Source organism: Haliotis rufescens, unplaced genomic scaffold, assembly GCF_023055435.1.
Source record: "Haliotis rufescens isolate VD_foot unplaced genomic scaffold, xgHalRufe1.0.p SCAF_16, whole genome shotgun sequence".
Classification (NCBI taxonomy): domain Eukaryota; kingdom Metazoa; phylum Mollusca; class Gastropoda; order Lepetellida; family Haliotidae; genus Haliotis; species Haliotis rufescens.
In genome coordinates, this window is record NW_025963846.1 from 24644233 (window position 1) to 24658235 (window position 14003).

Consider the following 14003-nt stretch of genomic DNA (forward strand, 5'->3'; position numbering starts at 1 on the left):
TTAAGTCATGTTATGTCATGGTTTAGTCATTGTAGCTCATGGTTTAGTCATGTTATATCATGATTTAGTCATGTTAGGTCTTGGTTTAATCGTGTTAGGTCATGGTTTAGTCATGTAATGTCATGGTTTAATCGTGTTAGGTCATGGTTTAGTCATGTTATGTCATGGTTTTGTCGTGGTAGGTCATGGTTTAGTCATGTTATGTCATGGTTTAGTCGTTGTAGGTCATGTTTTAGTCATGTTATATTTTGGTTTAATCGTGTTATATCATAGTTTAATCGTATTAGGTCATGGTTTAATCGTGTTAGGTAATGGTTTAACCGTGTTAGGTCATGGTTAAGTCATGTTATATCATGGTTTAGTCGTGGTAGGTTATGATTTAGTCATGTTAGGTCATGGTTTAATCGTGTTAGGTCATGGGTCTTTGTCTCATTCAAACTACACATGATGTAAGGAGAGTTCTCATTGCATTTTCAATGCAATCATTATGTTTAGTCCATCCGTTGAATAGTTGAAAGCCCGACGTTTATCCTTGCACGTGTGGCACAAATGGCCACCCTCTACAAACATAAACTGAATATACGAAGACAAAAACATTTAACTATTAAAGAAACTATTGTGATTATTAATAGCGGCAGATCTTTCAGGTTTAATATTTTTCATTGCAGTAATAATTTATACGTGCTGGTAATTAACATAAACCATTGCAGTAACTGACCATTGGACGTAATGATTTACATATGATATTGTATTTATGTAGTTAGATTTATGCATTACATTCACATTGTTCCGTTGACCTTGACCTTGACCTTAGTAATTGTTACCTCAATTATTGTTTGTGTATTAAGCACAGTAGCATAAACAAATCCGCTTATTGACAGAAATGTTTTCTTGTTATAACTCATTATTTTGCATCACTGACTAGAAACTTGGGATTAGTTTTATAACCTCTAAGTTAAGGTCAAAGGTCAGAGGTGGCATGGTTACTCAATATCCTCTTGACCTTTGATTGATCATGACGATGGATCCGCCGAGAGGTATCGATTTGTTCTGGTGTTAATTTGAATCATATGTATATTTAGTTACGTCATAATAGTTGTAACTGTCAGTTATAGTAGATCATCAATCAATAATCAGTTATACAATTTAACATCCTTTCCAAATCTACAAACCCGTTGCTGTGTTATGTAATGGTGTAATGAATGTACTCATCTACTGCACCCTCATATACTCATAACTGAAATAATTACAAAACAAGGTGAAAAGAGCAAAATTTATTGAAATGTATCAATATCCTCCAGTATATATATATATAACATCGTTCAACGTGTTTTGAAACTGGGATGTAAACAAATATAAACAGCAAAACATCTTACAGAGAATCGAAATAGTACGCCAGGATGGAAACACAGTGCTTGTTATGTAGAAAGATAAATGTCATGTCCACACGAACACTGTCATTAAATGTCATGATCATGACATACCGTCTGTGATGTGCGATACTGCTGCTGTAAAATGTGTGAGGCGTCTATATATACTACTCAAAAGAAGTAAAGGGTCACCTGATTCTTTCATATTACTATAGTTAATCTGTCATGGCATGACAGATTAACTCTAGTAATATGAAAGAATCAGGGGACCCTTTACTTCTTTTGGGTAGTATACATACAAGGAACATCTTCAATGATTATTAAACTGACAGTGTGTAAATACAAGGGATTATGCACTCACATCATATCCTGCTTGTAGGACATACTTGTACATTCGTGTCTTTTACATGTATGTTCACATTAGGCATTCGTGACCAACTCCTGTACACTCGCGCCCCTGTCGTAGACATTTTTGCGACTGGGTTCCGTCTAAGCGGCAACGCGCATAGATAAAAGAATTGTCAACTCGTTGCGTAATGATTCACGTATATTCCCCAAACATTATATATATTTCAGATGCAATTTAAAGCACATCGGGACATGCGGTATAATACAGTATGATTGAACACAGTTAACTGTATCTTGGGTATATTTTTAGATGTAAGACATATAAAATCCACAATTATTCCTGAGGGAATTATTCCTTGGAAGTCATACGCGCATTTCGACTGGTTTGTCGTATTTTCGCACATAACATCCATCGGTAGAGGGACCAGTCTTCTTGCAGATACTTGAAAGGGGCTAGTGGTGACGAATGTCAACTTTGGCTTATTTCCATACGCCATGCTCTCGCGCTGTAGTACGCGGGACCACTCGTGCCATCCCGGAAGATGTCGAATGGTTATTACGGAAATGAGCGATTGGTGACGAATGGCAAGTGGTCGTTGGACATGATCATATGAATAACTTAGCCGGAGGTAAACAGAAGTAAATTTGCGCAGATCTTTTATGATGTTTGAGTCTTGTATTGTGCCCTTAATATACAAGCGGATTTGGTAATTCAGTGACCTTGTAATGATGGACACCTTCATTTTTATGAGGTCAAGGTCATCCGTCCAGCGAACATTACCATTTGTATGTACACCAGCAATAAAACAATTCAGGTTTGGTTACATCGGGGATAACAAAATAGACAAAACAGTAATAGCACTGTTTACATGTCGTCATGGACATAGTGATATATGCATAGATCTCTGTGCTGAGTATATTCAAATAAAGACGCTACAATGTACGGAGATATAGCACTGCTTTAAAGGGGCACTCGTCTTTTCTGGGCCTCTTGATCATTTTATCATGGAAGCTCCAGTTTCGTAATCTCTTCTTAAGTGTACAGTGCATTAGAGTGTCCGGTACATTGTAGTGAACAGCACTGGGAAGAAATGGAAGCGGCGTTTTTTTGTTTTAACTCTGCACCATTTAATGATAAATATTTACATACTAATGCAAACATTAAAAAAACATGAAATAAGTAAACAATGTGATTATGCTAATGTAAAATATGATAATGAATTGACATTTGCGTGAATCGGAAAAATATATTTGCATATATTTTTCAAACAAAATCCTTTCGGACATTGACATTTTGGAGAATATATATAAACTGTATATATATTATTAATGTATATATCACAACCATGTAAAAATCACAGATTCTAAACTGAAACATTATTATACTTTACTAAATAGGTCAGATGTGTCATGTGGTATCAAAACTAAATTACAGCGAAACCTCGTTAATCCGAACGACATGACGATAATAATTGTGTACATCGTTAAGTCTCAACCGTTAACGTATGGAAAGTTGTGATCGTGTAACGTTGTTCGGACTAACGAGTGTTCATTGTATATGTATTTATGTACATGTATGTACAACATGATTCCAAAACAACAGAAATACAACACCATGTCTGTATATATAACAATAATAATAATAAAAAAGATCAGGTGGCAAGAAATACTTTAGAGGCCATGACCCGCTTGTACAAAGCGATCTTAGCATTACGACTGTCATAAGTCCATGTTTAAGTACGGGAGTTACGATCGTAAAGTAATTTGCATACTTTACAATAGATTTACGACAGTCTTAGATCGCTTTGAAAGAGGAACTGGTATCTCTCATAAATGGGTTATTATTCATAACGTCATACGCCCCGTTAAGACGCTAAGAGAATTAATACAATTTCGCTATAACGCCAGGATAAATACTTTCGTCACATCCGTGTTTGAGTTAACGGGAATTACTGTATACTAATATCAACGGTAAATTGGGCAAACAATGGAGTGAGTTAGTATTGTTTTACGCCGCTTTTTGCAATATCAAGGCAGGGGACATCACCCCACGGCATCACACATTGAACCCATGTGAGAAATCGAACCCGGGTCTTCGATGTGACGAGCTAACGCTCTAGCCACTAGACTACCCCGCCGCCGCCAAAGAACTAAACAAATTACCAAGACTCTTCACTAGTTGTCTGAAGCATTATTGCCCTACATCATATCCTGCAATCCCGGAGACATCGAAACTGAGACATTGAAATATGTACATGGTCATGTTATTCTATGATTTAGGATAGTGAGTGAGTATGGTTTTACGCCGCTTTAAGCAATATTCCAGAAATATCACGGCAGGGGACACCAGAAATGGGCTTCACACATTGTACCCATGTCGGGAATCGAACCGGGGTCTTCGGCGTGACGAGCTAACGCTTTAACCACTTGGCTACGGGGCCCCTGATTGAGGATAGTCACTATTTTTAAATAAATATAATATGCCGGGAAAAGAAAGTATACACCCATGTTTGATGGTGGCTAAAAGTAAACAAGAAGAAATGGTTATTCCATGGTGATGTATGTAATACGGGTATCTTAGTTTGAGAATGTTTTAAAGTTTGCAGTATTTCGGCGACTGTTTCCAGCCCCGTAACGTTAGTAATGTTTGGCTCAAATCCAATTTTCAAGAATATACTTTCTTTTCCCCCGGCAGTCTGTTGTATTCAGTAATTCAAAGACCAAAATGGTAGACAGAAATTTAACAGATCTGTTCCGCAGTTCAGTGCAGTTCAGTGTTTCAAATATTTTCACAAAAGTGAGTGAGTTAAAATGAAATATTGCATCGACAATATTTTCGGAGTGTAAAACATTCCATTAAGTGTTTTGGTTTCAAAACGAACAATGTTAATCAACGTATGAATTAAAATGCATTTTTTTTAAAAAAACATCAAATGCCCGCGTAACGTTTTTAGAAAGAATTTTTTTTTTTTATGTTATATATAAAACATACATGTCATTAATGGCATCTAACTTTTTGCCTTGTTGAGATCGAACACATCTTAAATAATGCAGATACGTTGTTGAAATTGTTTCAGACCCGGAACTGTTTAGCTGAGGCATTCTCTTATTATATGGACCCAGCAATACTATCAGACATTGACATCACGCTTCACTATGGCTTTTCCTGATATTTTCTTTGATTTTGTCAATGTCGTCCTCGAGGTCACTGTCGCCAGCAGAAACGTCGCTGACGTCGCCAACGTCGCCGTCACGAGCTGCAATGGCCGCCTTTTGTTGAAGGACCTCATCCAGTTCCTGATAGTGATTTTCCACTCCAGTCTTGTCTCCGTCAAGATCGTTAAAGTCAGTGTAATCATTGGATCCGGCTTCACAGCGGGTGTCAAGAGACGCCAGGTTGCTGTTCTGGTACTGACCAGCGCTGTTGCAAAGAGCGGCGGGTTGTTTGGGAAGCGTGTCGTACTGCACTGGTTGGCTGTAGGGGTTGCATTCATCGCTGCAGGCGCCACCAGTCGCCAGTTCACCATCAGCCGAAGGTTCGCCGTCAAGCGGCAGATCATTGTTCTGTCGCTGTTGGTTTTCCTTGTTCGCCTCGAGATACAGAACATTCTCAAACGCCATGTGGTTGGGTTCAGCGTCCATTACGTTACTTTCGCAACGCATCAGTTGTTTTGTCTTGTCTCTGGAAATTGGAAATATATAATTATGCCTTGGAGCATCTTTACAGGAAAATAAACAAAATAGGGAATTTGACTTTCTTGTCTTGACATTAACCTTGGAATGATAAATACAGTTTGAGTGATTGGTGCAAAACCGATAGTCAATGTTATAGAACACTGAAATTGATCTGCAGTGATCCGCGTCGTAGGGGAACAATCCAGAATGTGAAGATCCGAGTTAGAATAGGTCTTCAAAACCCATGCTTGCCATAAAAGGCGACTATGCTTGTCGTAAGAGGCGACTAAAGGGATCGGACTGTCAGGCTCGCGGACTTGGTTGACGCATGTCATCGATCCCAATTGCGTGGATAGATGCTCATGATGTCAATCACTGGAGTTTCTGGTCCAGACTCGATTATTTACAGACCGCCGTCATATAGCTTAAATATTGCTGAGAGCGGCGTTAAACAACAAACCAAACCAACACCAAACGATCCAGAATGCCGGAACTACTTTCAATCCGTCACCATGTTTGATTGTTTCTGAGACTAATGTAGCAAACAAAATAATACATGCGCCTTTTCTTCTCTAATGACATCATCTATGTCTCATGTTTTGTCAGGTCGCTGGATCTTATAATCCTGTTATATGACAAGAGCCGATTACCCTCTAGTTAAGTCCTTGTTCAGCTGCGTTACTTACGATCGTCTTCGTCGGATGAGGATTATCGCCAGCAGGACCACCAGGATTACCGCTATGAGGAGAGGGAGGACGATCGCATACCAGTTAAGGGTCAGCCAACTCTCCTTCCGCACCTGCAAAAACATACAAACCTACATGACCTGACTGCTGATTCTCGTCGAGTTGCGTCCTCTATCCGTACAAGGATCCGCTAATCGTTGTTCTTATAATCCGATTAAGACACTCGGTCTGTTCACATGACATCTGTGTTTTATTGTCGCTTGAGTGGAGTTATACAAGGTTACTACTTTTCACCCCACCACATTTAGTTTTTTAAATTCTAAAAGTATTCAATGGCCGTTAAACCAAACTAAACCACGTACTCTGGTAACAATGATCACTGTGGTTTTATACTGTTTGAATTAATAACTAATAACAAGGGCTTCACACCACGATATGTCATGACCCTTATAACGTTTGATTCGTGATAGTTCAAACTTTCATATAAAATAACATTCGAACCTACCCCCAATCTCGTGTATGTCATGTAAGTGCATCGTCCCTAGGGAAGGGGAGTTAACTGACTACAAAAGTCCAATTTCCAAATGACAATTAGACATTTACGTCAGTTAACGCCCTTGCCTCGGGAAGACGCTTTGGTGGGGTAATACGAATATCAGCTGAATATTATCGACACGTTGTAAAGTAAACGTGTGAGTGAATTGGGTAAAGCTCTCAAAAAGTTTTATGGTGACACATTTCCAAATTTGACGCATCAGTGACAAAAATGATGTCCGATGAAATTCCCTATTTTGACTTATTCCATGGTGGGTTTTTCTTAGGTCAACAATTGATTTGCCTTTGCATGTGTTTGTGACGGGTGTCACCTGTGGGGCAGGATGCGTTCACCTTTTCGCGAACACCTGGTATCACTACTATTTGATAGCGATTCATAAACACATACTCACGATATAGTCGTAATTGTACAATTGTACGATTTATGCAGAGATTTCTTTGGATTTGGAAGGGGTTTTGTCGTTTTGTTTACTATTCTTTGAGGTGAGGTGGGGTGAGGTGAGCTGAAGTGAAGTGAGGTGAAATGGGGTTTAACGTCGCTTTCAAGATTGGTGGACTTATATAGCGACGTGCATGCACGTGTGTGTGGCTGCATGTACAAGTCCGGACTGATGCCGATATATAGTGCTGGCTCACTAAGATACCATGCCACAGTTTTACATGAATACCCCACTCAGACACAGTATACTGACTTAGAGCCGACCTTCCGCTCTCCGGGCAGACGCTCTGTCCGCTAGACCACGGAGGCGGGCATACGTCATAAGGTCACAGAGAGGATGTAAAATGGCAGTGACACACGATGTTATGATGAATATCGTTGATCTCCCCGAATGTTGAAACTGTTTATGGCTTCATGGACACGAGATTGGCACTTTCAAATTTTATGCGAAACTCTCCTATGAGTGAACCACGTCTTTCGACCTGTCTGAACTTAAACACTATTTAGAGTGAGTGAGTTGGGTTTTAAAGCCATTTTTAACAATATTCCAGTTATATCGCGGCGTGTCAGCTTAATGTAAGAGGAAAGCCCGAAGTGATGCAGGTCTCAGACGTTTACCACTTCGGTGAAACCCACGAGCACGGGTATGGTGCTGACAAACCTAGAAACATAATCGGGGCGAACCAGGATTCGAACCCACAATCATAGGTTTCTGGCGTGCCCAAGGGACGCAACTCTACACAGCGAATCGCGGCGCCTTAGACGACTGGGCCATCCGTGCCCTCAAACACCATATAGAGTGAGTGAGTAAGTTGGGTTTTAAAGCCATTTTTAACAATATTCCAGTTATATCGCGGCGTGTCAGCTTAATGTAAGAGGAAAGCCCGAAGTGATGCAGGTCTCAGACGTTTACCACTTTGGTGAAATAATAATCAGAGTAATTGACAACCTCTGTTAGCCCTTGTGGACCTGTCTGGGGTCTGGCCGGGTAGAGCGGGAGGGGCAGGTAGGGGTTGATGTCGTCATCGCTGTTGGAGCTAAAGATGCGGTTGACAGCTTCATTGTTCAGAACGTTCCCGTCTGCAAGTGACGAGAAAAACTCCACACGGGTTGTCGTGGTCCTGAAATTAAGAACTGACGTCTTTAATATAAAAGTTATTTGTTTGCCATCATATGTCCTGACATTTCTTGAAAAGCGGATTCATTGAATCCGAGTAGGGACATTGTCGCTATTATGTCAACATGAATTGGGAAATTATATATTTCAATTTTGGATTTTTACCATTGGCTGCAAACTTGGGGCCTGTGCAGGTCTAGATTAACCCTGCAGAACATAACGGTTTTCTGACTGGTGGTACATGCTAACGACACTCTTACAAAAACAAGTAAAAAGTTTCAAAATTAACCAAAGCGCGACAATGCGACATTTTGGTTATGTGTCGCTTTGTCACATTGTCGCATTGTCGCGCTTTATATATTATTTTTTTTATCAAAGGTCGACAATGGGACAACGCGACATTTTCAAGGTAAACATGTGTCGCGTTGTCGCTCCATCAAAACGGTGTTAAAATGAGCGACAATGAGACATATTGATAATGTCGCGTTGTCGTATTGTCGCGCTGTAGTTAACATTGATACTTTTAGCTTGTTTTTTGGAAGGTCGACAACGTGACAATGTTCCAACAAGGATTCCATGCGGATGCGAAGATTGCATGTGAATACATTTGAGACTGTACATCAATTAAGTTGATCACTGAAATCAATTGAAATAGTATCAATGAATCACTCACTCGCTGTTGATTGGTATTATTCTTGTGTTGACTTTGACAAAAACCTTTTTCGGAACACCTCCGAGTTCGTTGATGAGTTTGATCAAGCCATTAGTTAGATTGTCCCTATTGCTGTTATCAATCACTCCCAGGAGCGTAATGGCCGCTGGGTCTGAGAAGAGCACAAAAACAGTATCAATTAAATGTAACAAAAATACTGCCACACGGCTCTGTAGCTCACCTAGCAAAATGGAGCAAGACTTTAGACCAGAAAGGTCTTACCAGTATAAACAAGATTTCACACAACAGATGTAAATGTACATTCTACCATGAATTTGGAATTTACTCGATTCTGATTGGTCAATCAGAGGCTATTAAATCACAATAAACCCCCTCTGATTGAAACAGCTGGTTTGACGGCCGCTTCACCGTGGAAGCTAATATTCGTAGAATGGTACTATTTTCAGTCATTGTCGGTAGGCGTATTTAAATAATTATATCTGCAATTACAGGTTACAAAATGCACAGATGCGGTTAATACAATATACAAAGGATGTGTGGCAATACATTTTGTGCAGAAAAACACGACAGAAATCAACAAAGGGAATGTATTTACGTTTTGGAGACAACAGAGAGCTTGGAATTTTGGCGCTTTTCTATATATGACTGTGACGTCATATCTTTTGCGTCACAATGAGCGGCATGACGTCATAATGGTGACGTGCGATGTAGAGCGAAAGCCTTGCAAAGCTTGCTTTGTTTTCTTTACGGATGACCACCTCATGTTTGCTTACCAAGTTGCCGTGCTTATATGCTTCCAATGCCTGTCATATGTTCGATTGAAGTATTACGGTATGAACAAATTGCTTGAGGATATACAGCACCATATTTTTTTTTCAGTGATTCCGTAATTCAGATCGATAACGCACTCAAAACAATGAACTCGCTTCACTCGCTTCACTCAGTATAGTTGCTAACACCAAAGAGTTCGCATTTTATTTAGTCATGGTAGAATGGAGATAAACATACTGTGTTTTCAATGTAGAGCTAGGTTACCTGTAGATTTAACCCCGCTAAATTTAACATTTGAAAACTCACGCTGCGCGTTCGGTTCCAAATTCAAATTAGCGGGGTTAAATCTACAGGTAACCTAGCTCTACATTGAAAACACAGTATGTTTATCTCCTTATTCAGTGACATATTGACACACGAATAGTTGGATGACAATACGTAGCAACTTGAAGCCTAATGCAGACCACAACTTCATGTTCAAGATGCATATATCAATGATCATTAAAGAAAATGCATCGGTAAAAATAGCATTTTCGAAATGGCTGAAATGGTGGACATATTTAAAGGCGGATCTGAATTTTGCGAGTTTTATATAGGTGGGATCACACATTTAAAGTTTCAACTTCATAAACCCAGAAGTGTCAGATGAGATGTTGAAAATGTGCCAACATAAGGTAAAAGGAGGGACATGAAAGTCACAAATATAAAAAAAAGGTCAAATAGGATGTGATATTTCGCATACAACATTCTTACATGTCACATTCCAATATTACAACATTCATACATGTCACACTCCAATCATACAGCATTCTTACACGTTACTTTACAATCATACAACATTCTTACACGTCACAATCATACAACATTCTTACATGTCTCATCCCAATTATACAACATTCTTACACGTCACACTCCAATCATACAACCTTCTTACACGTCACATTCCAATCTTACAACATTCATACATGTCACACTCCAATCAGAACATTCTTACACGTAACACTCCAATCATACAACATTCTTACACGTCACATTCCAATCATACAACATTCTTACACGTCACACTGCAATCATACAACATTCTTACACGTCGCATTCCAATCATACAACATTCTTACAAGTCACATTGCAATCTTACAACATTCTTACACGTCACATTCCAATCATACAACATTCTTACACGTCGCATTCCAATCATACAACATTCTTACACGTCTCATTACAATCATACAACATTCTTACATAACACATTCTAATCATACAACGATCCTACACGTCACATTCCAATCATACAACATTCTTACATAACTCATTCTAATCATACAACATTCTTCCACGTCACATTCCAATCATACAACATTCTTACAGCATGATGAGCGAACGCTTTAACCACTAGGCTACCCGACCGCCCCTGGTCACATTAGATATTAAAATTATAGTCGATACATATTTTCCATCACCAAAACACCTACTGTCATTTCCGTTAACATGTTAATGCCCTGAAATATGCCAAATAACAAAAACATCTAAATTTTAATCTGTTGATTGTATTAGTTAAACCAAAATGACCATAAAACCCTGTAATTATATTAAATATATATAATATTATAAAAATGGTTGCCAATATCAGTTTCAGTTTTAACAAACGTATGAATAAATCTCAGGTTAGTTCGTGTTAGATATGTCACTACAAAAATAAATGGACTCCTTTACTTACGAAACTGATCCTGTCCCCTTGGTTCAAATAACCTGGGCACGATCACATCCAAAACAAGCATTGCTGTATTGTTCTACATTCGGAACAGTTCACGTTTTGGACCACGGAAGCCTAGAGTTATCAGCTGAACTGGTAAGTATTGACGTGTTTGTTCACAGGAAGAGACAGTGTTGTACCATATCAAATATTGTTTGAGTTCAGTTTGACTTTTCGTGTGCTTCAATTGCATGACAGGATTAGCGATAACACACTGCAAAAAGTTATTCTTTCCCTGTTAGAATCAGAGGCTTGTTATAATGATTTGAAACCTCAAGAAAGTAGAGGAGATTTGCTAGGGGTTGTTTTTATTCTTAAAATAAGAAATGAATAGTTTTATATGACTGAATGGAAATAAACCACCACAGTCGTTTGAAATATTAGTAACAACGGTTAAATAAGAAAACATCCGATGTGACAGTCATAGTGTCCACTACTTTATGCGTAGTTTGTAACTACCAACCTTTTACAAATCACTCTTTATTATTCTGCCATGAACAAAATTAGGTTGTAAATCTTTTACTGAAACAGATATGCAATTTTTCAAAAGATATTTGGCAAAATGTCGACTTAAATCAAAATGAAGTTGTATTTAAGCATGAGATAATCAAACACAACAATATCACCGTACGGGTTTGAATCTCATTTGATGTGTTTGGAGATGGACTTGAGCATAAAAACACATCCTTTCTGATTTCGTGTTAAAGTGTACGCGTTTTCACTCTGTGTGAGTATATATCAAACAATGTTAGGTTTTATTACCTATCTAACGATGCACTATTGTTTTAGAAAGAGAGTGATGCACCAGAACAATTTCACGAAACGTACACCTTAGAAATATCTGTATGTTGAAGACTCAGTTGACAAATATGGGGTTCTTAATCTGTAAAAATGTCTTTGTGTGCCGAGGATGATGCAATGACTGTCACAACGAGACTGACCAAACCTTCACCCACCACCATCAGTTGGTATCCCTGCTACTATGTCCACATCGCATGCGTTTCCGGTCCATCCAGACTCACAGGCGCACGTGAACCGGGTTGCTGTGACGTTGTTGGACACGCAGGTCCCTTGTTGACAGGGGGCGCTCTCACATGGGTCAACCTCTTCTGCGCATGTATCTCCGGCCCATCCTATTTGGCATGTGCAGTTGTAGTGTGTCTCGTTTCCGGAACAGGTGCCTCCATTTATACAGGGATCAGTGGCACACTGGTGTGTGATGTCTTCACAAAACATTCCTGGAAATAATCGAAGAAGAACCCTGAAGGTTGTGGCGGTAGGGTTTAACGCTACATTCAGCTATATTGCAGCTACATGTATATGACAGTGAGTAAAGTGAGTGAGTTTGGTTTAACGCCGCTTTTAACAGTATTCCAGTTATATCACGGCGTGTCAGCTTAATGTGTGAGGAAAGCCCGAAGTGATACAGGTCTCAGACGTTTACCACTTCGGTGAAACCCACAAGCACGGTATGGTGCTGACAAACCTAGAAACATAATCGGGGAGAACCGGGATTCGAAGCCACAATCATAGATTTCTAGTGTGCCCAAGGGATGTATATGACAGCGGTCTGTAAAATAATTAAGTCTGGGCAAGACAATCCAATGATTGCAACTGGGATACATACAATACAATCAACCAAGTCACCGAGCCCGACTTTCCATCCGTTAGACGGCTATTACGACAAGCATAGGTTACTGGAGACCTATATATTCTAAAGTGAAATCACCACAGTTTTTTTTTTCAAAAAGAGTTTTTGATAAGTATTGCCCGTCGGGTGAAAAAAGATCAAACGAAGAAAAACAAGTCAAAGGGTTGTGATTCCGGTGATTCTTGTTGTTTTTTTCATAACATTCTAGACTGGAGTGAGTGAGTGAGTATGTTTTTTACGCCACTTTCAGCTTTATTCCAGCAATATCAAGGCGGGGGACACCAGAAATTGGCTTTACAGATTGTACCCATGTGGGGAATCGAACCTGAGTCTTCGGCATGACAAGCTAAAGCTTTAACCACAAGGCTACCCAACCGGCCGACAAGGCTAGAAAACATAACTGAACGTTTGTCAAAGTAAAATTTACAAAAAAAATATTCCTTAGGAACTCAACATGTGATTTAATTTGTAATTTTGGGGTTTAAAATGCAAATAAAATGCATCTCTTACCTCCGAATCCTTCTCGACATTTGCACTTAAAACTCCCGGGTAAATCTTCACAGTCTGCCTCATTCCGGCAGTAACCATCGGCTACACATTCGTTGATATCCTGTTCGCAGTTGTCTCCCTTCCAGCCTGTAAAGAAATTCAACATAAACAATTTAAAAAATTCAAATTTTCGGGAATCCATCGCTATTTAATGAGAATATGCTTTTTGATTACTGCTTCAAAAAGGAAGAGTCGAAAAAAAGTTTTTATACACATTTTTTCAGCGTACAATATATCATTTTATTATCTATTAAACGATTATTATATTTCTCTTTTTTTCAAATTTAGAATTCTTTATTTATTTATTTAGCATTACAGTTTTTGGGGTTTTTTTTGTTTATTGTCGTCTATTGTCATTTATTTTTCATAGTCGTCGGTACCTTAGGCCAGTTCACACAAAGCGTATAGTTTAACAG

General features: G+C 39.0%; 1 protein-coding gene across 2 annotated transcripts in view; it reads right to left on the reverse strand.

Annotated features, from left to right (window-relative positions):
* Positions 1 to 1261: 1261 nt before the first annotated feature.
* The window catches only part of LOC124133802 (neurogenic locus protein delta-like), a 42096-nt gene continuing 29354 nt past the window's right edge, over positions 1262 to 14003 (reverse strand). For both annotated transcript variants that reach the window (XM_046498342.2, XM_046498343.2), the window contains 6 exons: positions 13549 to 13674; positions 12344 to 12625; positions 8864 to 9014; positions 8023 to 8194; positions 6080 to 6192; positions 1262 to 5400 (listed from right to left, as the gene is read on the reverse strand). In XM_046498342.2, coding sequence (XP_046354298.2) covers positions 4863 to 5400; positions 6080 to 6192; positions 8023 to 8194; positions 8864 to 9014; positions 12344 to 12625; positions 13549 to 13674 — 1382 coding nt within the window. In that variant the 3' untranslated portion in view covers positions 1262 to 4862. The remainder of the gene's footprint in view (positions 5401 to 6079; positions 6193 to 8022; positions 8195 to 8863; positions 9015 to 12343; positions 12626 to 13548; positions 13675 to 14003) is intronic.